The 24571-nt window shown below is 40.3% G+C and overlaps 1 protein-coding gene across 1 annotated transcript in view; it reads right to left on the reverse strand.

Annotated features, from left to right (window-relative positions):
- Positions 1–24571, reverse strand: part of PDE11A (phosphodiesterase 11A) — a 427416-nt gene that overhangs the window by 213661 nt on the left and 189184 nt on the right. Inside the window, exon 5 of the mRNA XM_086359943.1 lies at positions 17143–17207. Within this exon, the coding sequence (XP_086216069.1) occupies positions 17143–17207 (65 nt within the window). The remainder of the gene's footprint in view (positions 1–17142; positions 17208–24571) is intronic.

Raw genomic sequence — 24571 nt, forward strand, 5'->3', positions numbered from 1 at the left:
AGCTGAATGCCGGGGAATTGATGCATTTAAACTGTAGTGTTGGAGAAGACTCTTGAGAGTCCCTTGGACTGCAAGGAGATCCAATCAATCCATTCTGAAGATCAGCCCTGGGTGTTCTTTGGAAAGAATGATGCTAAAGCTGAAACTCCAGTACTTTGGCCACCTCATGCGAAGAGTTGACTCATTGGGAAAGACTCTGATGCTGGGAGGGATTGGGGGCAGGAGGAGAAGGGGATGACAGAGGATGAGATGGCTGGATGGCATCACTGACTCGATGGACATGAGTCTCAGTGAACTCCGGGAGTTGGTGATGGACAGGGAGGCCTGGCTTGCTGCGATTCATGGGGTCACAAAGAGTCGGACACGACTGAGCGACTGAACTGAACTGAACTGAAGCCCAGAAATATCAAAGTGATATTATCACTGCACAGTTCAGTTCAGTTGCTCAGTCATGTCCAATTCTTTGTGACCCCATGAACCGAAGCACACCAGGCCTCCCTGTCCATCGCCAACTCCTGGAGTTTACTCCAACTCATGTCCTTTGAGTCGGTAATGCCATCCAACCATCTCATCCTCTGCCATCCCATTCTCCTCCTGCCTTCACACTTTCCCAGCATCAGGGTCTTTTCAAATGAATCAGCTCTTCACATGAGGTGGCCAAAGCATTGGAGTTTCAGCCTCAATATCAGTCTTTCCAATGAACACCCAGGACTGATCTCCTTTAGGATGGACTGGTTGGATTTCCTTGCAGTTCAAGGGACTCTCAAGAATCTTCTCCAACACCACAGTTCAAAAGCATCAGATCAGGCATAATTTGTTCCAGTGTCAACACTCCATCCATATAACATTCTCTATATTTTGTGGGAAAAGGAGGTTGGATACAACTAGATGACTCTAACAATGGAGCTTCCTGATAAAGAAGCGGCCTTGGCACCAAGTGGGAACCTCAGAGCTCAGTGGCTGGTACCTGGAAGACAGATCTACTGATCCATTTCCTTGCTAAACAATCAAAAGGGAGTTGGGCCATCTGGATCTTTTATTTTTCAACTAGCAACATTAAATATTGGCATAATAAGGTTCAGCAGCCCTGAATTTGCCAGACAATAGACAATCAAACAGAGAAGGCAATGGCACCCCACTCCAGTACTCTTGCCTGGAAAATCCCATGGATGGAGAAACCGGGTAGGCTGCAGTCCATGGGGTCACGAAGAGCCGGACATGACTGAACGACTTCACTTTCACTTTTCACTTTCATGCATTGGAGAAGGAGATGGCAACCCACTCCAGTGTTCTTGCCTGGAGAATCCCAGGGATGGGGGAGCCTGGTGGGCTCCCATCTATGGGGTTGCACAGAGTCGGACACGACTGAAGCGACTTAGCAGCAGCAGCAGCAGCAGACAATCAAAAAGAATGTCCTAAGGTTCTCATTTAAAGGAAGTTAACACAACAACACAAATCTTACATTTCAAGATGACTGGTCATGGTGGTGATGGTGCTATTTTAATGTTTAATATTTTAAAGATTTTCTTCGTTCCTTGAAATTAGAATAAGTATCACATTTTTATTCCTACAAAACACCAATCACATGCTTCCTAGCAGAGGTACAGTCAAAGAAAGGAGATCCATGAACAAGAAAGTAAAAGAGAATATATTCGTGATATACTATCGCAGTATTCTGTCTTACATCAATGTGTAAGTTTGTCTAACCTACTACCCTAGGTAACTGAGAAATTTCAAAGAAGGTAAGTAGAACAGAGAGACTTTCCAAATTGGTAAAGCCCACTAAAAATTTGTCCCTCCACAAAAGAATGAGAATACTAGCAAAAAATGGTCAAAATCAACTTTTTGAAAACTGTGGAAATTAAAGAGAGGCTTACAAAAATCCAAAGACTGTTCATTCAAGAAAAACAGTTGAATCTCTATAAGGACAGCAAGTTGTGTGTTATTTAAACTTACCTTATTCTCATCTCCCTATCTCAAGCTCTGGGGTAGTGGTGAAAACCAACAGACTCATAATCATGCTAGCTGTGAAAACCAGTAGCCAAGGAGCCACTAGCAGAGGAAGAATGGGTTTGGAACTCCCCAAAAGTCACATCCCTAGAGAATTGTTATTATTTGACCTATTTGGCAGCTCCATGGAAACCTCCACTCATAAAGCTTTTCTTTATTGAACTGACTTTGAGCTTGCTTACTAAGAACACCCTTTATCCCAAAGCATTAGTGAGGGGAAAAATGGAAGCAATTGTTTCATATCACAACTGCTTTAGGCAGAAAAACATTTACAGCTAACAAGAAGCTGACCAGAAAACCTAAAAGAAGAAGTATGGGAATAGGATATTACTCGGGAGATTTGAAAAGTTCTGACATGTTCCTGGAAATATAGAATTGAATGTATGCTCAGAAAAGACCACAGAAGGTCCTAAACTCCCACCTCTGGTTGACCTTGAAATTCTGTGAAAGCAGAAAGTGAAAGCTAAGTAAACTTCCTGTCAGAGAATTGAAGGTACCCACACATGCACACAGATCCCCTCAGCAAGGCTGGAAGACTTACTGGTTCTTTTTTTGTTTGTTTTGTTTTAAGGAAACCTCAACCCAGTCATGAGTTCACAACTGAGCTAACTAAGCAGAGAATTCAGTTGCCACACACAACAAAGAGAGTTCATGAAAGTCAGTAAACAACAAATAGCAGAAACAATAATAACAGAAACAAATATAAACAACAGCAAAGCCTGGATGGAATGAGTGAGGAGCTGATATTATTTCCAGTTTTCATTTAAATTATTCAGTTTTAAACAGAGAGAGAGAGAGAAATAAAAAAAATAAATAGGAAAAAAGCAATCAACAGAAACTGCCTCAAGTAAGCCCAGATGTTGGATTTATCAGACAAAGACTTTAAATTGGCTAATATAAATGTGTTCAAAATACCAAAGGAAACCATACTCTGACCCGCCCAAAAAAAAGAGCCTATAGAAAAACATGAGAATAATGTCTCACCAAATATCAATAAAGAGATGGAAATCATAAAAAGGAACCAAATAAAAAATTCTGGAATTTAAAATTATAATGATTGAAATGAAAATTCACTAAGAGGGATCAACAGGAGGTGTGAGAAGCCAAAAGAATCATTTAACTTGAAGATAAGTTAATTGAAGATAGAGTATCTGGTCTGAGGAACAGAAAGAAAAAAGAATGAAAGAAAAGTCTTAGTAACTTTTAAGCATATAAACATATGCCTAATGGAAGTCTCAGACAGAGAGGAGACAAGAAAAGGAGAAGAAAAGATATTTGAAGAAACATGGGAGAAAATATCACATATTTGACTAAAATAAACATTCAGTCAGTTCAGTTCAGTCGCTCAGTTGTGTCCGACTCTTTGCAACCCCATGGACTGCAGCACTCCAGGCCTCCCTGTCCATTGCCAACTCCTGGAGTTTACTCAAACTCATGTCCTTTGAGTCGGTAATGCCATCCAACCATCTCATCCTCTGTTGTCCCCTTCTCCTCAGGCCTTTAAACTTTCCCAGCATCAGGGTCTTTTCAAAAGAGTCAGTTCTTCACATCAGGTGGCCAAAGGATTGGAGTTTCAGCTTCAGCATCAGTCCTGAATATTCAGGACTGATCTCCTTTAGGATGGACTGGTTGGATCTCCTTGCAGTCCAAGGGACTTTCAAGAGTCTTCTCCAACACCACACTTCAAAAGCATCAATTCTTTGGTGCTCAGCTCTGTTTATAGTCCAGCTCTCAATCTATACATGACCACTGGAAAAACCATAGCCTTGACTAGATGGACCTTTGTTGGCAAAGTAATGTCTCTTCTTTTTAATATGCTGTCTAGGTTGGTCATAACTTTTCTTCCAAGGAGCATGCATCTTTTAATTTCATGGCTGCAGTCACCATCTACAGTGATTTTGGAGCCCAGAAAAATAAAGTCTGTCACTGTTTCCACTGTTTCCCCATCTATTTGCCATGAAGCGATGGGACCAGATGCCATGATTTTCATTTTCTGAAGGTTGAGTTTTAAGCCAACTTTTTCACTCTCCTCTTTCACTTTCATCAAGAGGCTCTTTAGTTCTTCTTCGCTTTCTGCCATAAGGGTGGTATCATCTACATATCTGAGGTTATTGAGATTTCTCCTGGCAATCTTGATTCCAGCTTGTGCTTCTTCCAGCCCAGCATTTCTCATGATGTACTCTGCATAGAAGTTAAATAAACAGGGTGACAATATACAGCCTTGATGTACTCCTTTTCCTATTTGGAACCAGTCTGTTGTTCCCTATCCAGTTCTAACTGTTGCTTCCTAACCTGCATACAGGTTTCTCAAGAGGCAGGTCAGGTGGTCTGGTATTCCCATCTCTTTCAGAATTTTCCACAGTTTGTTGTGGTCCACACAGTCAAAGGCTTTGACATAGTTAATAAAGCAGAAGTAGATGTTTTTCTGGAACTTTCGTGCTTTTTTGATGGTCCAGTGGATGTTGGCAATTTGATCTTTGGTTCCTCTGCCTTTTCTAAAACCAGCTTGAACATCTCAAAGTTCATGGTTCACGTACTGTTGAAGCTTGGCTTGGAGAATTTTGAGCATTACTTTGCTAACATGTGAGATGAGTGCGATTGTGCAGTAGTTTGAGCATTCTTTGGCATTCTCTCTTTGGGTTGGAATGAAAACTGATCTTTTCCAATCCTGTGGCCACTGCTGAGTTTTCCAAATTTGCTGGCATATTGAGTGCAGCACTTTCACAGCATCATCTTTTAGGATTTCAAATAGCTCAACTAAAATTCCATCACCTCTACTAGCCTTGTTCGTAGTGATGCTTTCTAAGGCCCACTTGACTTCACATTCCAGGATGTCTGGCTCTAGGTGAGTGATACAACATCATGATTATCTGGGACATGAAGATCTTTTTTTGTATAGTTCTTCTGTGTATTCTTACCACCTCTTCTTAATATCTTCTGCTTCTGTTAAGTCCATACCATTTCTGTCTTATATTGTACCCATCTTTGCATGAAATATTCCCTTGGTATCTCTAATTTTCTTAAAGAGATCTCTAGTCTTTCCCTATTTCCTCTATTTCTTTGCAATGATCACTGAGGAAGGCTTTCTTATCTCTCCTTGCTATTCTTTGGAACTCTGCATTCAAATGTGTATATCTTTCCTTTTCTCCTTTGCCTTTCACTTCTCTTCTATTCACAGCTATTTGTAATTCCTCCTCGGAAAACCATTTTGCCTTTTTGCATTTCTTTTCCTTGGGGATAGTCTTGATTCTTGCCTCCTGTGCAATGTCATGAACCTCCGTCCATAGTTCTTCAGGCACTCTATCAGATCTAATCTCTTGAATGTATCTCAGTCCACTGTACAATTGCAAGGGATTTGATTTAGGTCATATCTGAATAGTCTAGTGGTTTTCCCTACTGTCTTCAATTTAAGTCTCAATTTGGCAATAAGGAGTTCATGATCTGAGCCACAGTCAGCTCCCAGTCTTGTTTTTGCTGACTGTATAGAACTTCTCCTTCTTTGGCTGTGAAGAATATATTCAATCTGATTTCAGTATTGACCAAAAGAAACATTAATCTATACATTTAAGGATCTCAACAAAATCCAAGTAAGATAAACTCACAAGGACCCACACTTAGACGTATCATTAACAGCCTATTGAAAACTAGTGGAAGCCAGAAGGCAGCTGAATGACATAGTCAACGTGCTCAAAGAAAAAGACCACTAAAGAAGAACTGTATGTCCAGCAAAATTATACTTTAAAAATAAAGGCGAGGTTGAGACATTTTCAAATAAACAAGAACTGAGAAGATTCATTACCAGCAGACGTGCCCTAGAAGAAATGCTAAAGGTTGTCATTCAGGCTGAAATTAAAGAACACTAGAGAGTAATCTGAACCCACATGAAGAAGTAAAGAGCACTGGAAAAGGTAACTCTATAGTAAACACAAAAGATAGCATAAGTGTATTTTTTGTTTGTAACCTTTTCCCCCCCTCCTATCTCATTTAAAAGACAGCTGCATAATGAAACAATAGTAAAATCTTATTTAGGGGGTTATAATGTAAAAAATACAATTTGTAAGACAACAATAACACAAAGGTTAGAACTATATGGGTAACTTTTCTTGTACTACAAAAATTAAGTTGGTATTAATCCAAATTAGACTGTTACAAGTTAAGATGTTAGTTGTAATCCCCAGGGCAATCACTAAGGAAATCATTGAAAAAATAATAAAAGAAATGACAAGATAATTTAAATGGCACATTAAAAACTGTGTACTACAAACGAAGGCAGAAATGAAGAAACAGAGGGACAAAGAGACGTAAGACATGTAGAAAACAAACAACAAAAAAGGTAGATGTAAATTCTACTTTATAAGTAATCATTTTAAATATAAATGAATTAAACGCCCCAAACAAAAGGCAAAGATTGGCAGAACAGATACAATAACATGAGCCCATATAACAACTACATGCTGTTTATTAGACATACTTTAGGTTCAAAGACACAAACAGGTTAAAAGTAAAAAGATGAAAATGTGTCTACCTCAAACAAATCCTCCTCAAGGTGCCTAACTTGAAGTACAATATGTATTTGAGTGAAAAAGCTGACTTAACCCGCCACATTAAAAAAACTAAGATCAGGGCATCTGGTCTCATCACTTCATGGCAAATAGAAGGGGAAAAAGATAGAAGCAGTGACGATTTTATTTTCTTGGGCTCCAAAATCACTGCAAACAGTGACTGCAGCCACGAAATTAAAAGACGCTTACTCCTTGGAAGGAACGCTATGACAAACCTAGACAGCATGTTGAAAAGCAAAGACATCACTTTGTCGACAAAGGTCCATACAGTCAAAGCTTTTTTTCTGGTAGTTTCTGGTTTTCTAGTAGTCATATACAGATGGTTTTTCTAGTAGTCATGTACAGATGTGAAAATTGGACCATAAAGAAGGCTGAGCACCAAAGAATTGATGCTTTTGAATTGTGCTGGAAAGTATTCTTGTGTCCCTTGGACAGCAAGGAGATCAAACCAGTCAATCCTAAAGGAAATCAGTCCTGAATATTCATTGGAAGGACGGATGCTGAAGCTGAAGCTCCAATACTTTGTCCACCAGATGCAAAGAGCTGACTCACTGGAAAGACCCTGACGCAGTGAAAGATTGAAGGTAAGAGCAGAAGAGGGCAGCAGAGGATGAGATGGTTAGAGAGCATCACCAACTTAATGGACATGAATTTCAGCAAACTCTGGGAGACAGTGAAGGACAGGGAAGCCTGGTGTTCTGCAGTCCATGGGGTTGCAAAGAGTCGGGCATGACTTAGTGACTGAACAACAACAACACAATGTATTTGAGTGAAGAAGTTCTGAAATGTTTGGGAAAAATCAGTTTCACACAACTCTTATATTTTAAAATAACCAGCACAGGCACTGATTGAGGCCACATACACTGCAAGCGTTAATCAAAAATGTGTTAAATGTCTAAAATTTTGTTGTGGGTCACAACAATATAGGAATAATGAAATTAATTCTGTGGGTTCAGACAGCAGGTGGTTTTTTTTTTTTTTTAAAGAATAGACTAAATTAGAAGACACATACATAGTAAAGGTAAGTATAGTTTCAAGAAACATGTTTTAGATATATGTGTGTGTGCATTTGTGTATCTATTTACATACATTAACTAGGTTTGGATGTAAAATGTTTACTTTCACTGTAGGTTGCAATAAAAAAGGTTGAAATTCACAAGCTAGGGGATACACAGTGAAATTGGCACAGTTAGGATTCAGGGTAAAGCAACATTAGTATTAGCAACATTGTTCATGGTAGGAGCAGAATTTCTAATTCCCCAAAGCATCATCAGGATAGCATGCTTTTCAGTGGTACTGTCCAAGCAGGGATGAGTCACATCACACTTCCAATCCAGATAACTGCTGGAGATCACCTCACCTGGGCCAGGTTCATGTCAGAGTTATAAAATGTACAATATGACTGTAAGGTACAATCACATTAAATTGTGATAAACAAAATCCTCATCATACGTAGTCTCTCCAGGCTAACACAGTCTATTCCAAGTTTATTCCTGAAAATGTCACTGCCGCTGGACAAAAACAAAGAACATCTCTAGGAGTCTTGTTTACAGATTCTTGACCCAAGGCTAGAGCTCATCCTATAGTTTCGTCTCATTATAGTCACATCTCATGGAAGTCAGTTCCTTCTCACCTCTCAAAAGACCAGATTTGGGCCATGGGGGCTGGAAGCCTAAAAGAATGAGTTACAGAACAGTGAGGAGTGCTAGAAGGAAAAAGTTTGTTTATAGAGCTAGATTCCACATAAAATTGAAAAGGAAAAGAAAAAAAAATCAATAAGGCATTGAAACTTGAGTTTCAGTATTTTGACCCCAAAAATGCAATGCAGAAAACTAATGTTGAGAAGAATCATAGGGCTATCCAACTGAGACATGAAATAAACCCTAAAAGTCTCCAAGATACTTCTTAAAGTTGAGTTGTACCCTCGGGGGGAGATGTAGATAAGTTAAGGGATAGAAAAGTCACAAGAAAAACATGTGAAAGGGCCATACTATTTCACTGAATCTGCAATATATCAGTTGTAAAATGCACTGTTATTTTTGAACCACTGAAAGAAGACAAAAAAAATGCTGCAATGAGTCAATGTATTCTTTTCACTTAAAATATTAATATTTTCATCTTATTTTAGAGAGTTTTTGATTAGACATACATTTTATCATATGCCATTCTTGAAGGAAAATTTTAACTATGTAAGTTGATTATATATAGAAGGAAAACTTACGAGCAAAAGAAATTGACATTTCTAAAATTTCTTCAAATTCAGTGTCACTCTCCTGAATCATTTTCAATACAGAGTCTTCGATGTTCACAGATATGAGCTTTGAGTCACCAGGATGCAGCCTTTTTTAGAAGAGTGCTCCGCCATCACCTTTAGGACTCTCTTCCGAGCTGCCAACCCCTCCTGCAAGTTCCAACGCTGCCATTCTACTGAACTCAGTAAGAGGAATCATTGGCAGGTTTTTACATAACGACCAGACTCACCTTCCTTCCTCAAGTTCCTTTACTTGGCGTGTTGACAGAAATTGTAAGGGTGTGCTGTTGTCCAGCCACGCCACCAGCAGTTCTTTTATTAGACTGCGCAGATACATGTTTGAAAGCTGTGTCAAGACCTAACATAACTTGGAAGTTCATGTAGGGCTGCTGGTCATGTGTTCCACAGGGCAGAAAAGATGTGCACACACACACACACAGCAACATCAAGTTCAGTCTTATTCTTATATGATATGGGGTTCAAACTCATACACTAATACTGCATTCATTTCCTATTTCTGCATAACAAACTATTACAAATTAGCAGCTTAAAACAACACTCTTTTATTATCGCATAATTCTTAGAGATCAGAAATTTATTATGGTGTTTGTCAGCTGGATTAACTGCTTAGGATCTCACAAGACCAAAATTACAGTGCTGACAGAACTTCATTCCCTTCGGGAGGTTCTGGGGAAGAATCAAGCTCATTCAGGTTGTTGGAAGAGTTCAATTTGCTGCAGCTGTAGCATGGAGGTCCTGATCTCCTTGACATGTGGTCCTGTGTATATTTAAGCCAGCAATATGTGTTGAATTCTGCTCATACTTCACATTTCTCTGATTTCCAGGTCGCTAAGAGTCGGACACGACTGAGCGACTTCACTTTCACTTTTCACTTTCATGCATTGGAGAAGGACATGGCAACCCACCCCAGTGTTCTTGCCTGGAGAACCCCAGGAACGGGGGAGCCTGGTGGGCTGCCGTCTATGGGGTTGCACAGAGTCGGACATGACTGAAGCGACTTAGCAGCAGCAGCCACTTCCTTTTTAATCCTCAACTGGGAGAGAGCTCTGTATTTAAGAGTTTGTGATTACACTGTATCCACCTAGCTAATCCCAGAATGATCTCCCTATTTTAACATCAATTGATTAACCACCTTAGTTACATCTGCAGAGTCTCTTTGGCTGTGTAATGTAACATATTCATGAATATGACAAGAGCGGGTGAAGGTCATGGGGGCCCAAATTCTGTCTACTACCTTTGGTTTGACTTTGTTATTTAAAGTTAAACATGGTGGCAAGTGTTAGCCATCTGATGTTACCATGGCCTCATGCTGAAATGCTGCACTTTGATTTCACTGGGCCCATCCAGATAATTCAGGATAACCACCCCCATCTCAAGATTCTTAATCACGTCTGCAAAGTCCCTTTTGCCAAGTAATATTCACAGATTCCACATATTCAGATCTGGATTTCTTTGAGGGGGGCATTACTCTGCCTACTGTACATACACCTTTGTCTTTTCAAAGAATGCTTTAGCTCTCCACCCTCCAGGCTGACCTGCATGCTGACAGGCTCATTAAACAGAAAGCCTTGCCTTTTAACTGCACTGAGATTTCTAGTTTTATTTTCCTCTTCCCCTTCCAGTTGTAATAAATGAAAAATATAGTAAGAAGATTAAATTTTCTTTAAAAAAGATTGCTTCCCATTGAAGTAAATTTTTTTCCCTTTGACTGCCTTACTCCCCAAATGCTGAAGTGGTTACAGAACTTGGGCTTTAAATAATAATTATTTCCAGTATATTCTATTAAATGATTAAGTGAAAATATCCTTTTAGTCGGTTGTTACCTTATAGAAATTACAGACATTTAACTTAAAAGAAAATTCTTCAAGTAGCAGTGCTGAGAAAGTGCAATTTCCAAAGTGTCCATATTTATACTTAGGTGATACATCAGTAAAATCTGGCCAAATATATTTTATACTAAATAAAAATTTCTAATTCTTAAGATGTTCATGAATGTTCATTCCTACTTTCAGGTACATATGATAATTCAGACTACCTATTTCCATTGAGGGCAGAAAGAGGTTCATTAAAGCTTGAATAAGAGATTCAAGAAAGTTTATTCAGGCCAATTCACTAAATATTATTAAGTCAGGCTTCACAGGAGAGGTCCTAAAGAGAGATCTGAGGAGGGGGAGGGTCAAATAGATCAGAAAAGATCTTAATTTTTTTGGTAAAGTCAGATTGAAAGTTAGTATCCATAAACACAGAAGGTTGGAATAATAAATGCATCAACAATATTATATTCTGTAAAAGAGAGGCACATGTCCTTTCTAATTTGTTATGATTCTGAAAAAAACAGAAAACCATGTCCCATTCTTAAGAAATACTAGAATAAGAAAGACTCAAGCAAGCTGGGGCATAGCCATAGTAAAATCAAAAAAGTGGTGAAGAGTCTGGGACCATGAAATATGAAAATAGTCTAAAAATAGCAGTTGCTGACCTGGAAAAGGTAAGTACAGTGGATCTGTGCAGTCTTTCAGGACTGAACCACTGCCAAGTGGGTAAGGCACTAGATTTAATCCTTGGTGGCTTTAGCTTGCCATTCTCTGGTCCTTCCATACTACTGCCCAGATGATTTTTCAAGGCAAATCTTAATATGTCACGCACTACCTGCTTACTCTCCCATGAGTAAGCAGGCATGTAGTCAGGCTCCAGGACAATTAAGAGGGTCTGAGCAGCTGAGAAGGACTGGGTCGTTCCCAAATCCCCATCAGATGGCATTCTGGGGAGCTGGATACCCTGAGGAGGAGCAAAGGGCCATCACCATCAATTACAATGACCCTCGTGATGACAGATCACAGCATTAAAGATCCTGAAACACGCCATATTTTCTCTACCACCTAATTAAAGATCCTGAAACACTGCCATGTTTTCTCTCCCACGTCTCTGCTTCTGTTTACAATGTTTCCTTTCCCTGGGAGGTTGCGGTGTCACTAACTTCCTATCATCTTATAGGACCTAAGTGAAGTTCCACCGTGTCTGAAAGCTCTCCCTGAGGATCACCTTCCAGTTTTCCCCAGGTGAGTTGGGTGTCCCTTCCTCTACATTAAAGTGTCACCCAGTACAAACCTTTTCTTTAGCAGGGAAACTCATTTTGTTACTTGTTAAATTAATTTTTATTGGAGTACAGTTGCTTTAGAATGTAGTGTTAGTTTCTGCTGTACAACAAAGTGAATCAGTTATACATATTAAAAAAGTCAAAGTGTTAGTCATTCAGTTGTGTCTGACTCTTTGTGATCCCATGAATCCCATGGAGTCTGCCAGGCTCATCTGTCACTCACTCAGATGACACTCATCTACACTCATCTGTCACCCATGAGCTCATAGGATTGCTCAGGCAGGAATACTGGAGTGGGTAGCCATTCCCTTCTCCAAGAGATCTTCCCAACCCAGGGACTGAAGCCAGGTCTCCAGCATTGCAGGAAGATTCTTTACTGTCTGAGCTACCAGGCAAGCCCCAGCTATACATAAACATAATTTTTGCAGAAAATATTGAATTGCTTTGCCATCATGATTTACTTGATAGCAGGACATACGAGCTTAATCTGGGACATATCTCTACATGAGGGGGCATTTATCTGTACAAATTGACGTGCATGGAAGGAAAGGGCCTTCCTGGGACGAGGAGGTCTTGAGCCTCTGAGCCTGGTGGCAGAGATGGAAGAAAGGTGGAGAAATCAAAAGAACAACTTAGTGGCTGGCCCTCAGTTTGGGGACTTGGTCCTAAGCCTGATCCCATGGACTTGGTCCAAGTCCTATAGAGAAAGAAGGGCTGCAGATAAAAGCTTTAAGAACTAAAAGATTGGTTAAAAAAAAAAAAAAATATATATATATATAGTACACGCAGGACTGATTGAGGGCCAGACAGAAAACTATAACACATGGTAAGGAAAGTGACCCTTCTTCCCACTCGTGCACTGATTACCCAGCCTTGTCTGGATCTGGAAAGGCCACCAGTGCATGTGAGACAATGCTGGGGAGCTGTGGTATAGCACTGGTAAGGGGTCCATGGGAATCTGGAGTGGGCCAGGAAGTCCATGCCAACAGGTTCCACTCTGTCATGTTTAGAAGAAAAGGACTTAGGGACACTTGAAGAAATGAAGAGTGAGCAATGAAAATTTTAAAAAAACCTTGGGGATTCCCAGAGCTACTTCAAGAGTGGCTTTTGCAAAGGGCTTGGGTTCTTAGGTTACAAGGGAGAAATGACCAAGCAGTCAAGTATAAATTATCACTGTTACTGTGACTTTACTTATAGCCATGGTCTGGAGGGCTGGTGAAATCTGGTTATGGTTATATTACATTCTTAACCTACTCCTACCCCCTTTATTGGCTTTGAGATCCATTGAGGGCAGAGACTGCTGATTTTAAAATAAATTCTCTGTAGCCCCATTACCTATTGGAGAATAGGTACTCACCATATGGCTGTTGAATGAAATGATAAAGTTAATGAAGGGATAACTATCTCCAAAGGACAAATAGGTCAAAGTCACAGAAATCTGATTCAACATAAAAGGGCTTTCTAACAATTAGAACTCCCTATCAGTGGAAAAAGCCCATCATGACACAGTGAGAATCTTTTCACTAGAAGAGTCATCAAGAATGTCCCATAAGAGAAACACATGGAGAGAGATGGATCAATCATTTCCAGCTCTCAAACTGCTTGGTATTAATTACACGGAGACCAAGGGGAGACTGGTCAAAACAAAAGAGTTACCTACATAAGACAGTAGGCAGAAATGGTGAGTCAGCAACAGAACTGGTTTTTTAAAAAGTCTTCAAGGACTGTCTATAAAAATCAGCAAGCTTTAAATCGGAGAATTAAATTAATTTATCAGAATTAAAATAGGGTCCTGAAACATTGTTGGATGAAGCCCTAGACATTACCTTCAAGAGCTATCCTATCATAACTCTGAACGATGTCCAGAGGACTAAGGTATCTAATGAACGTCATCTATAGTGAAGATGTTAAGTGATGAAAGGTTAAAGAAAAGATTTACAACACGTTGAGAGCAAGCTGTGATTTGTGGGCTCACAGCCTGTTTCAATGGCTTTTCCATGGCCATTGGCAAAGTAAATGCTAGAGCCACTTGTCTTTATTCCTTTAACTTTCAATAAATGACCAAAGGATCCCACATCCACCAGAGGACAATTACTGGACGATGCAGGAAAGGTCTTCTGAGATAAATGGATATTCTACATAAAGGCCACAAATAGAATGATGGAGAATACTATCTCATAATGCCAAAGTTCAAAGGCACTTTTCAAATGTCTCTTTAAAAGAAAATCTGACCTTTCTTTCTTTCTTTCTTTTTTTATTATCAGAATTTTGCCGAGGGCAGTCTAGGCCTTGGGTCATTTCATTTTGACACAGAAGTACTCTCAGCCGTAAAAATAATGAAATACTTAACTCTGTAGTGACCATGAGGGCATATTTAGTATTTTTTTAAAAGAACAATATTAAAGTATTCGAATTTCAAAGGATATCTTTCCCCTTCACATATGAGAGAGAGAACCTGTATGAATTGGTACTTAGCCAAAGGAGTAAGTATGAGTAGAACATTTACATTTCTGTAAAATGTTACAGAAAAACCCAAACATTTTGGCCAACCCAATGTTTCATGCTACTTTGCATGAAATTTTTAGGGAAATGAATACACCACTAGTAACCTTATGTCTAAATCTTTTTTAGGTATAGATTAGCTGACCTTAAATATGGATGTGAACATACATTCTCCTGAAAACAAAAACCTCTTCCAGAAGGTCTTTTGCTTCCCATTTTAAGGTATAATTTATAAACAGTAAAATGTATGCTTTTTAAGTGCATAGTACTGCGAGTTTTCACAAATGCAACTATACAACTGCCACCGCAAGTAAGACATAGAATGGTTCCTTCACAATCCCAAATTTCCCTGTACCCCCTCGTAGTAAACCCTTCTCTCCACCTCCATACCCTGGCAAGTCCTGATCTGCTTTCTGCTCCTATAATTCTGCTTTTTCAAGAATGCTCTATAGGCATTTCTCTGGCAGTCCAGTAGTTAAGACACCATACTTCCACCAATGGGGCACGGGTTTGAACCCTTGTGGGTCAGGAAACTAAGATCCTGCATGCCTTGAGATGTGGCCAAAAATAGGAAAAAAAGAATATAAATGGAATTATAAATGGACTCTTTTATTAAATTTTATACATTTGATAAAAGTGAAGCAGCTGAAGTGCCCATTTTAATGTACTGATTTCTATTTTCTGAATTAAAGGCAATAATAGATATATAAAATCAAATTACCCAGAATAATTACATCTTGAAACAGGTATTACCTAGGGAACCTTTTGAATATGTAGATGGATCTTTAGGGATTCACTTTCAGCATATGGAATCAAAATTGTTCATGTGGGTCCTGAAATTTTATTCAGTTCTCCAGGTTTGATTCTGATTGATCCAGCCAGATTTGGTCAACATTAATCCAGCAGACATTCACTCTATATAGACCATGTGTGGCAGTGGGATCAAAATTCAGAGGTTGAGAGGGTCTTAGATGATCTTGTTCTGAGGTATAAATACCATTCACTGGCTGCAGGACCTTGAACAAGTCATATAAACGCACTGAACCTTGGTTTTCTCCTCTGTCATGCATGAAGAATGATGCCTGCTTAATCGAGTTGTTTGGCAGGATTCAACGTTTATAAAGTATTTAGAATAGTACGTGGCACACTCGGCCCTGAATGAATGGAAATAGCTTATCTAGCTGATATTATCATCACTGGTGTTGTCATCATTATCATGCTTTATTTGTCTTTCTCCATATTTTTGCATTTTGGTCAATTTCACTTTTTTTTTTCTTTTTAGCACTTCTTCTAGAGCTGACCAAAGTAAAAAGAATCAATATTTTTTGTAGCAGCTAAACTATTATTGAGGGTAATGCAAAGCTAACAGAAAGCTCACTGATTGTACCCAACCCTTACTTTTACCCTGCTAGAGCCTCAAAGATACCAACGGGGACAAAACATGAACTACTGGAAGCTCTTACTCTTTTCCCGGGGGGTTAATGGTCAAACACAAGCAAAAAAAAGGGAGAAAGATAAACAAAGGATCTAAATAAGGCAAAAAAAAAAAGTTATCTACGTAGTTAGGGAATATCTAAAATCTACTTTATTCATTAGCAGTTTTACAAATGTATCAGTTCAGTTCAGTTCAGTCGCTCAGTCGTGTCCAACTCTTTGTGACCCCATGAATCACAGCATGCTAGGCCTCCCTGTCCATCACCAACTCCTGGAGTTCATTGAGACTCACGTCCATCGAGTCAGTGATGCCATCCAGCCATCTCATCCTCTGTCGTCCCCTCCTCCTCCTGCTCCCACTCCCTCCCAGCATCAGAGTCTTTTCCAATGAGTCAACTCTTCTCATGAGGTGGCCAAAGTACTGGAGTTTCAGCTTTAGCAACATTCCTTCCAAAGAACACCCAGGGCTGATCTCCTTCAGAATGGACTGGTTGGATCTCCTTGCAGTCCAAGGGACTCTCAAGAGTCTTCTCCAACACCACACTTTAAAAGCATCAATTCTTCAGTGCTCAGCCTTCTTCACAGTCCAACTCTCACATCCATCATGACCACAGGAAAAACCATAGCCTTGACTAGATGGACCTTTGTTGGCAAAGTAATGTCTCTGCTTTTCAATATGCTATCTAGGTTGGTCATAACTTTCCTTCCAAGGAGTAAGTGTCTTTTAATTTCATGACTGCAATCACCATCTGCAGTGATTTTGGAGCCCAGAAAAACAAAATCAGCTACTGTTTCCCCATCTATTTTTATGTGTGCTGCTGCTGCTGCTGTTAAGTCACTTCAGTCATATCCGACTCTGTGCGACCCCACAGACAGCAGCCCACCAGGCTCCACCATCGCTGGGATTCTCCAGGCAAGAACACTGGAGTGGGTTGCCATTTCCTTCTCTAATGCATGAAAGTGAAAAGTGAAAGTGAAGTCGCTCAGTCATGTCTGACTCTTAGCGACCCCATGGATTGCAGCCTACCAGGCTCTTCCATCCATGGGATTTTCCAGGCAAGAGTACTGGAGTGGGTTGCCATTGCCTTCTCCGATTTTTATGTGTAGTTTTTATTTAAACTCTGAAATACAGAAAAGTGGTGATATTTGGCTTCATCTGCTGATCTGAAGAAAGAACAACTCCTGTCCTCAGAAATTATGCAGTGCTGTCAACACCAAGGATCGAAGGTGAGGATTAAAGACCAAACTGAAACTCATGAGCCTACCTGTTCTCAGCGTCAGCACTGCACTTTGGGGACATCAATTCAAAGGATTTGGTAAACTTCACCACCTGCCGCACAGAAAGACAATAAATCTCAGTCAATTAAAGCTTTCTCACAGTTTAAAATAATCAAATAAACATTTTTCATCTCTATAATGACTATTACAATAATTGGAGATTAAAGACAGATTTTCAGTGGAGAAATCCTGAGGGACAAGAGAAAATTCTATCCTACATTTTGTAACTTATTTCTTACATGGCACACATTGCTAAAGTCTAAATATATTTCTAAATGTGCATATACTAATATAATTACAATAAGGTGTAAAAATCCTGTGGTGGTCAGGCAAAGGGACATCTTGTTTGAAATAATTTTTTCCCTGCCCTTTTAGCAACCCAGTTCACCATCCATGGAGAACCTGGACGAAATATCCTTCAAAAGGTTCAAGTTGCCTTCCCTAGTTGTTCTCAGGTGAATTTTATTTTGCCACCTGCAAAAGGTAACTTTAAAAAAGACACTTTCTTCAAAGATCATCCCTAGTGTGGATACTTCCTCCCTCCTCTGTCTAGTGAAACCGGCATGATTGGTGCAAGAGCCTGATTAAGACCTATTATGCTGACAGGGAATTTATGAGCACAGAAAATGCAGAGGCAGTGTTTCTTATCATTAGCTACTACTGAATCTTTCCTATTACTTTACTAGCGTGTGAGATGAGTGCAATTGTGCGGTAATTTGAGCATTCTTTGGCATTGCCTTTCTTTGAGATTGGAATGAAAACTGACCTTTTCCAGTCCTGAGGCCACTGCTGAATTTTCCAAATTTGCTGGCATATTGAGTGCAGCACTTTCACAGCATCATCTTCCAGGATTTGAAAGAGCTCAACTGGAATGCCATCACCTCCACTAGCTTTGTTCGTAGTGATGCTTTCTAAGGCCCACTTGACTTCACATTCCAGGATGTCTGGCTCCAGGTGAGTGATCACACCATCGTGATTATCTGGGTTGTGAAGATCTTTTTTGTATAGTTCTTCTGTGTATTCTTGCCACCTCTTCTTAATATCTTCTGCTTCTGTTAGGTCCATACCAGTTCTGTCCTTTATCGAGCCCATCTTTGTATGAAATGTTCCCTTGGTATCTCTAATTTTCTTGAAGAGATTTCTAGTCTTTCCCATTCTGTTGTTTTCCTCTATTTCTTTGCATTGATCACTGAGGAAGGCTTTCTTATCTCTCTTTGCTATTCTTTGGAACTCTGCATTCAGATGCTTTTATCTTTCCTTTTCTCCTTTGCTTTTCGCTTCTCTTCTTTTCACAGATATTTGTAAGGCCTCCCCAGACAGCCATTTTGCTTTTCTGCATTTCTTTTCCATGGGGATGGTCTTGATCCCTGTCTCCTGTACAGTGTCATGAACCTCCATCCATAGATCATCAGGCACTCTGTCTATCAGATCTAGTCCCTTAAATCTATTTCTCACTTCCACTGTATAATCATAAGGGATTTGATTTAGGTCATACCTGAGTGGTCTAGTGGTTTTCCCTACTTTCTTCTATTTAAGTCTGAATTTGGCAATAAGGAGTTCCTGATCTGAGCCATAGTCAGTTCCTGGTCTTGTTTTTGCTGACTGTATAGAGCTTCTCCATCTTTGGCTCCAAAGAATATAGTCAATCTGATTTCAGTGTTGGCCATCTGGTGATGTCCATGTGTAGAGTCTTCTCTTGTGTTGTTGGAAGAGGGTGTTTGCTATGACCAGTGTGTTCTCTTGGCAAAACTCTATTAGCTTTTGTCCTGCTTCATTCTGTACTCCAAGGCCAAATTTGCCTGTTACCCCAGGTGTTTCTTGACTTCCTACTTTTGCATTCCAGTCCCCTATAATGAAAAGGACATCTTTTTGGGGTGTTAATTCTAAAAGGTTGGGCTTCCCTGGTAGCTCAGAAGGTAAAGCGTCTGCCTGCAATGTGGGAGACCCGGGTTCGATTCCTGGGTCGGGAAGATCCCCTGGAGAAGGAAATGGCAATCCACTCCAGCACCCTTGCCTGGAAAATCCCATGGACGGAGGAGCCTGATAGGCTACAGTCCATGGGGTCTCAAAGAGTCAGACACAACTAAGTGACTTCACTTTCTTTCTAAAAGGTCTTGCAGGTCTTCATAGAACCATTCAATTTCAGCTTCTTCAACATTACTGGTTGGGGCATAGACTTGGATTACTGTGATATTGAATGGTTTGCCTTGGAAATGAACAGAGATCATCCAGTCGTTTTTGGGATTGCATCCAAGTACTGCATTTCAGACTCTTTTGTTGACTATTATGGCTATTCACACGCTAGTAAAGTAATGCTGAAAATTCTCCAAGCCAGGCTCCAGCAATACGTGAACTGTGAACTTCCAGATGTTCAAGCTGGTTTTAGAAAAGGCAGAGGAACCAGAGATCAAATTGCCAACATCCTCTGGATCATCGAAAAAGCAAGAGGGTTCCAGAAAAACACCTATTTCTGCTTTATTGACTATGCCAAAGCCTTTGACTGTGTGGATCACAATAAACTGTGGAAAACTCTGAAAGAGATGGGAATATCAGACCACCGGACCTGCCTCTTGAGAAACCTATATGCAGGTCAGGAAGCAACAGTTAGAACTGGACATGAAACAACAGACTGGTTCCAAATAGGAAAAGGAGTATGTCAAGGCTGTATATTGCTGGGGACCAGCCCCAGCTGATCCAGGGTATTCGAAGGGGAGACGGCCTAGGCGACTATTTATATGCTAATTAGAGATATAGAGAACAATAGAATGAGGATAGCTCAGTAGGAAAATTCAGTGGAGAAAAGAAGCTGAGTAGCTTGGTTTACGCGGGAGACCAATAAAACTTCAAGACAAGAAGTTTGCACCACTTACGTAGGCCGCAGGCGCCCTCTCGAATAGCGGAAGGTGCCTCACCCTAGACACCTTCTCGAGTGGGTCTTAGAAGCCCAGGCATAATTAGTAAGCGTGGTGGGTTCCGCGCTCCAGATGGAGACTCAGCTGGAAGTTAAAGGGAAGAATGACATGGGGAGACCAAGCATTGGTGAACAAGGCCCGTAGCTTTATTTTTAACAGGGGCTTTTATACCCTAAGTTACACATAGAGGATAATAGGGGATGCAAAGTCAGCAGTCTTTGATTCTTATCAAAAACCAAGGTTTCTTTCCTGCAAATTTATCGTATACAAATGGTTTAGGTGATTTACATCATCTTCTGGCCAGAAGGCCTACTAACATTTTATGACTCTTGACAAGGATTTATCAACAAAGACTTATTTTCTCTAAGAGTAATTATTTTAAGGTTTGGCGCCATCTTCCAAAGATAAAATTGCATTCCTATAGGGCGGATGTGTAATGGGTTTACAACAAAGGAAAGAATTTATTACCTTAAGGGTCTAAAGTTACTAACACCAAGGCCACTACTTATTTTTTTCTATATACCAACTATTAATTAATACACATTCAAGGATACAATTCAGGGGATGTGAAAACTTGGCAACAAGCATTGATTCATCAATGAAATCCTTTACTAGTTTATTCTGACAGTTTTTAACTCTCTGAGAGGCTCTAAGCTATTTGAATATCTTAAGCTTCCCGTGCCTCTGGAGGCTAGGAGACTGTAAACAATCGTATGCATAGCTGCAGGAGTCCGGGTAAACTTGTCAGGCGAGTTAGAGAGCCATCTGAGGGGTTTGGATTTAAACACTCCTAATTGCCCAGGAACTTTATTAATTGGAGCTGTAAGTTAACTCTTTGACAGAGAGAGAGAGAGATGGTGGTAGGGGACAGCCCCCAGTAAAGTCAGAGGTGAGAGCACAAAGCAATAAAGTAGGCAGACTCTGGTTTTTTTGGGGGGAAAATGCTCCAGAATATCCGGGCGGACTCCTGAGGCTCGATCCCGCCTTTGCGTATGCCGAGCCTCCTTCCTCATGACCTTTGTCACGAGTGGAATGCCTCACCGGCTCCCGGCAGTATATTGTCACCCTGCTTATTTAACTTATATGCAGAGTCCATCATGAGAAAGGCTGGGCTGGAAGAAGCACAAGTTGGAATCAAGATTGCCAGGAGAAATATCAATAACCTCAGATATGCAGATGACACCACCCTTATGGCAGAAAGTGAAGAGGAACTAAAAAGCCTCTTGATGAAGGTGAAAAAGGAGAGTGAAAAAGTCTGCTTAAAGCTCAACATTCAGAAAACAAAGATCATGGCATCTGGTCCCATCACTTCATGGCCGATAGATGGGGAAACAGTAGAAACAGTGTCAGACTTTATTTTTTGGGGCTCCAAAATCACTGCAGATGGTGATTGCAGCCATGAAATTAAAAAACGCTTACTCCTTGGAAGGAAAGTTATGACCAACCCAGATAGCATATTAAAAAGCAGAGACATTACTTTGCCAACAAAGGTCCATCTCGTCAAGGCTATGGTTTTTCCAGTGGTCATGTATGGATGTGAGAGTTGGACTGTGAAGAAAGCTGAGCACTGGAGAATTGATGCTTTTGAACTGTGGTGTTGGAGAAGACTCTTGAGAGTCCCTTGGACTGCAAGGAGATCCAACCAGTCCATTCTAAAGGAGATCAGCCCTGGGTGTTCTTTGGAAGGACTGATGCCAAAGGTGAAACTCCAGTCCTTTGGCCACCTCATGCGAAGAGTTGACTCATTGGAAAAGACCCTGATGCTGGGAGGGACTGGGGGCAGGAGGAGAAGGGGATGACAGAGGATGAGATGGCTCTGTCTCATCCACAGAGGATGTCGATGGCATCACCGACTCAATGGACATGAATTTGGGTGAACTCCGGGAGTTGGTGATGGGTAGGGAGGGCTGGCATGCTGCAGTTCTTGGGGTCTCAGGGAGTTGGACATGACTGAGCGACTGAACTGAACTGAACTGAATCTTTCCTATAAACCAGGCCCTACATCAGAAAGCTCTTTGATTACTTAATTTCCCTATTACAAACTCATCATTAGCCATTATTAAGTCCTTCCTATAAACTAGGCCCTACGTCAGAAGATTCTTCATTTATTTAATTCCCCTGTTACAACTCTATAAAATGGGGATTTTTACCTTCAATATATAGATGAGGAAACTAACCCATAATTTTTGAGAAACTTGCACTACTTCACACAACTAAATGAGGCAACTGGGATTAAAGCAGGTCTGTATGCCTCTAGAGTGCCAGTTTTTTTCAACAACACTAAAAATATGGATTGGGAAAGGCACAATTTCTGGCTCTCTTTTGACAAGATAGACCATGTGACAGAAAAAGAGTCCCTGTACTGAAAGGAGTCATCTGAATGCCACTGGATGCTTCCAAGGTTGACATTTAGATTTGCCTTAGCCAGATGCAGTCATGCTTCAAAGGCCATTTAAATTAACCACTTATAAGGAATTGATGGGCATTTGAGAAAATGATTTTGGAACTGGGAATAGATTAAATATTAAAACAGCTTTATCAGTGAGGTAATGAACCCTAACTAAGAAAATGTAACATTAGGAAAAAGATGAAAGAAAAGCCCATCACAAAGAAAATTGCGTGTGCCTAGCTAAATGCAGGGCAGTGACAATAGCTCAACTAAAAGGAAATACCCTTCACAACTATAGGACGCATTTCATTTCATATTCTAACATGAAATAAGCCTCTGCAAAATCACTCATTGTGACAAATGTCATTTTCCAAAGATGGTCACAGCAATCTCTCCTGTTTCACATTCTTCTCTACAATGTGACCCTGCCACCCTCCTCCCAAATGGTAGGGTCTATGTTTCCTCCCCTTAAATCTAAGTGGGCTTCCGACCACTACAACAAATAGAATATATAGAAGAGATATTACATGTGCCTTCTGAGGTTGTCATAAAAGGCCCTGCAGCTTCTGTGTCATCTGAATGGAATACTTGTGCCTGGAGTCCTGAGACACCATGTAAGAAGCCCAACTACCCTCAGGACACTATGCTAAAAGGGAGGCCACCATCAACAGGAGTCACATGTAGCTGCTCTGGTCAGCAGCCCCAGTTTTTAAGCCCTTCCAGCCTAGATGCCAGACATATAAGCAAACAAGCCTTCAGATGATTCTAGTTCCCAGCCATTAAGTTACCCATCATCTCCAAATTTTTCTAAGTGTGGTCCCAGATATCCTAGAAAGAGGGAAACCATCCTGGCTATTCCCTCTACAAATGCACAGGATCTGTAACCACAAATAATTTGGGGCTTATTTGTTACACAGCAAAAACTACCAGGGAAGAATAGAAGGCAAGGACTAATAGTTCTAGAAAGAAGGAAGCAGCAGGGCTAAAGTGGAAACAACACTCAACTGTGGCTATATCTTGTGGTGAAAGTAAAGTCCAATGCTGTAAAGAACAATATTGCATAGGAACCTGGAATGTTAGGTCCATGAATCAAGGTAAATCATTCATGATCAAACAGGAGATGGCAAAAGTGAACATTGACATCTTAGGAAACAGTGAACTAAAATGGATGGGAATGGGCGAATTTAATTCAGATAACTATTAAACCTACTACTGTGGGCAAGAATCTCTTAGAAGAAACAGAGTAGCCCTCATAGTCAACAAGAGTACAAAATGCAGAACTTGGGTGTAATCTCAAAAATGACAGTATGATCTCAGTTTGTTTCCAAGGCAAGCCATTCAACATCACAGTAATCCAAGTATGTGCCCCAACCACTAATGATGAAGAAGTTGAAGCTGATTGGTTTTATGAAGACCTACAACACTTTCTAGAACTAACACCAAAATGAAAGATGTCCTTTTTATCATAGGGGATTGGGATGCAAAAGTAGGAAGCCAAGAGATATATGGAGAAACAGGCAAATTTGGCCTTGGAGTACAAAATGAAGCAGGGCAAAGCCTAACAGAGATTTGCCAAGAGAGCACAGTGGTCATAGGAAACAGCTTTTTCCAACAATACATGAGATGACTCTACACATGGACATCACCAAATGATCAATACCTAAATCAGATTAATTATATTCATTGCAGATGAAAATGGAGAAGCTCTATACAGTCAGCAAAAACAAGACCAGGAGCTGACTGTGGTTCAGATCATCAGCTCCTTATTACAAAATTCAGGCTTAAATTGAAAGTAGGGAAAACCACTAGCCCATTCAGATATAACCTAAATCAAATCCCTTATGATTATATAGTGGAGGTGATGAACAGATTCTAGGGATTAGATCTGGTAGGCAGAGTGTTTGAAGAACTATGAATGGAGGTTTGTGACACTGTACAGGAGGCAGTGACCAAAACAATCCCAAAGAAAAAGAAATATAAGAAGGCAAAGTGGTTGTCTGAGGAGACTTAACAAATAGCTGAGGAAAGAAAAGAAGTGAAAGGCAAGGGAGAAAGAGAAAGATATAGCCAACTGAACGCAGAATTGCAGAGAGAGCAAGGAGAGATAAGAAAGCC

This window comes from Bos grunniens, chromosome 2 (assembly GCF_055505025.1).
Source record: "Bos grunniens cultivar Pamir isolate PY7600 chromosome 2, Bosgru_T2T1.0, whole genome shotgun sequence".
NCBI classification, from domain to species: domain Eukaryota; kingdom Metazoa; phylum Chordata; class Mammalia; order Artiodactyla; family Bovidae; genus Bos; species Bos grunniens.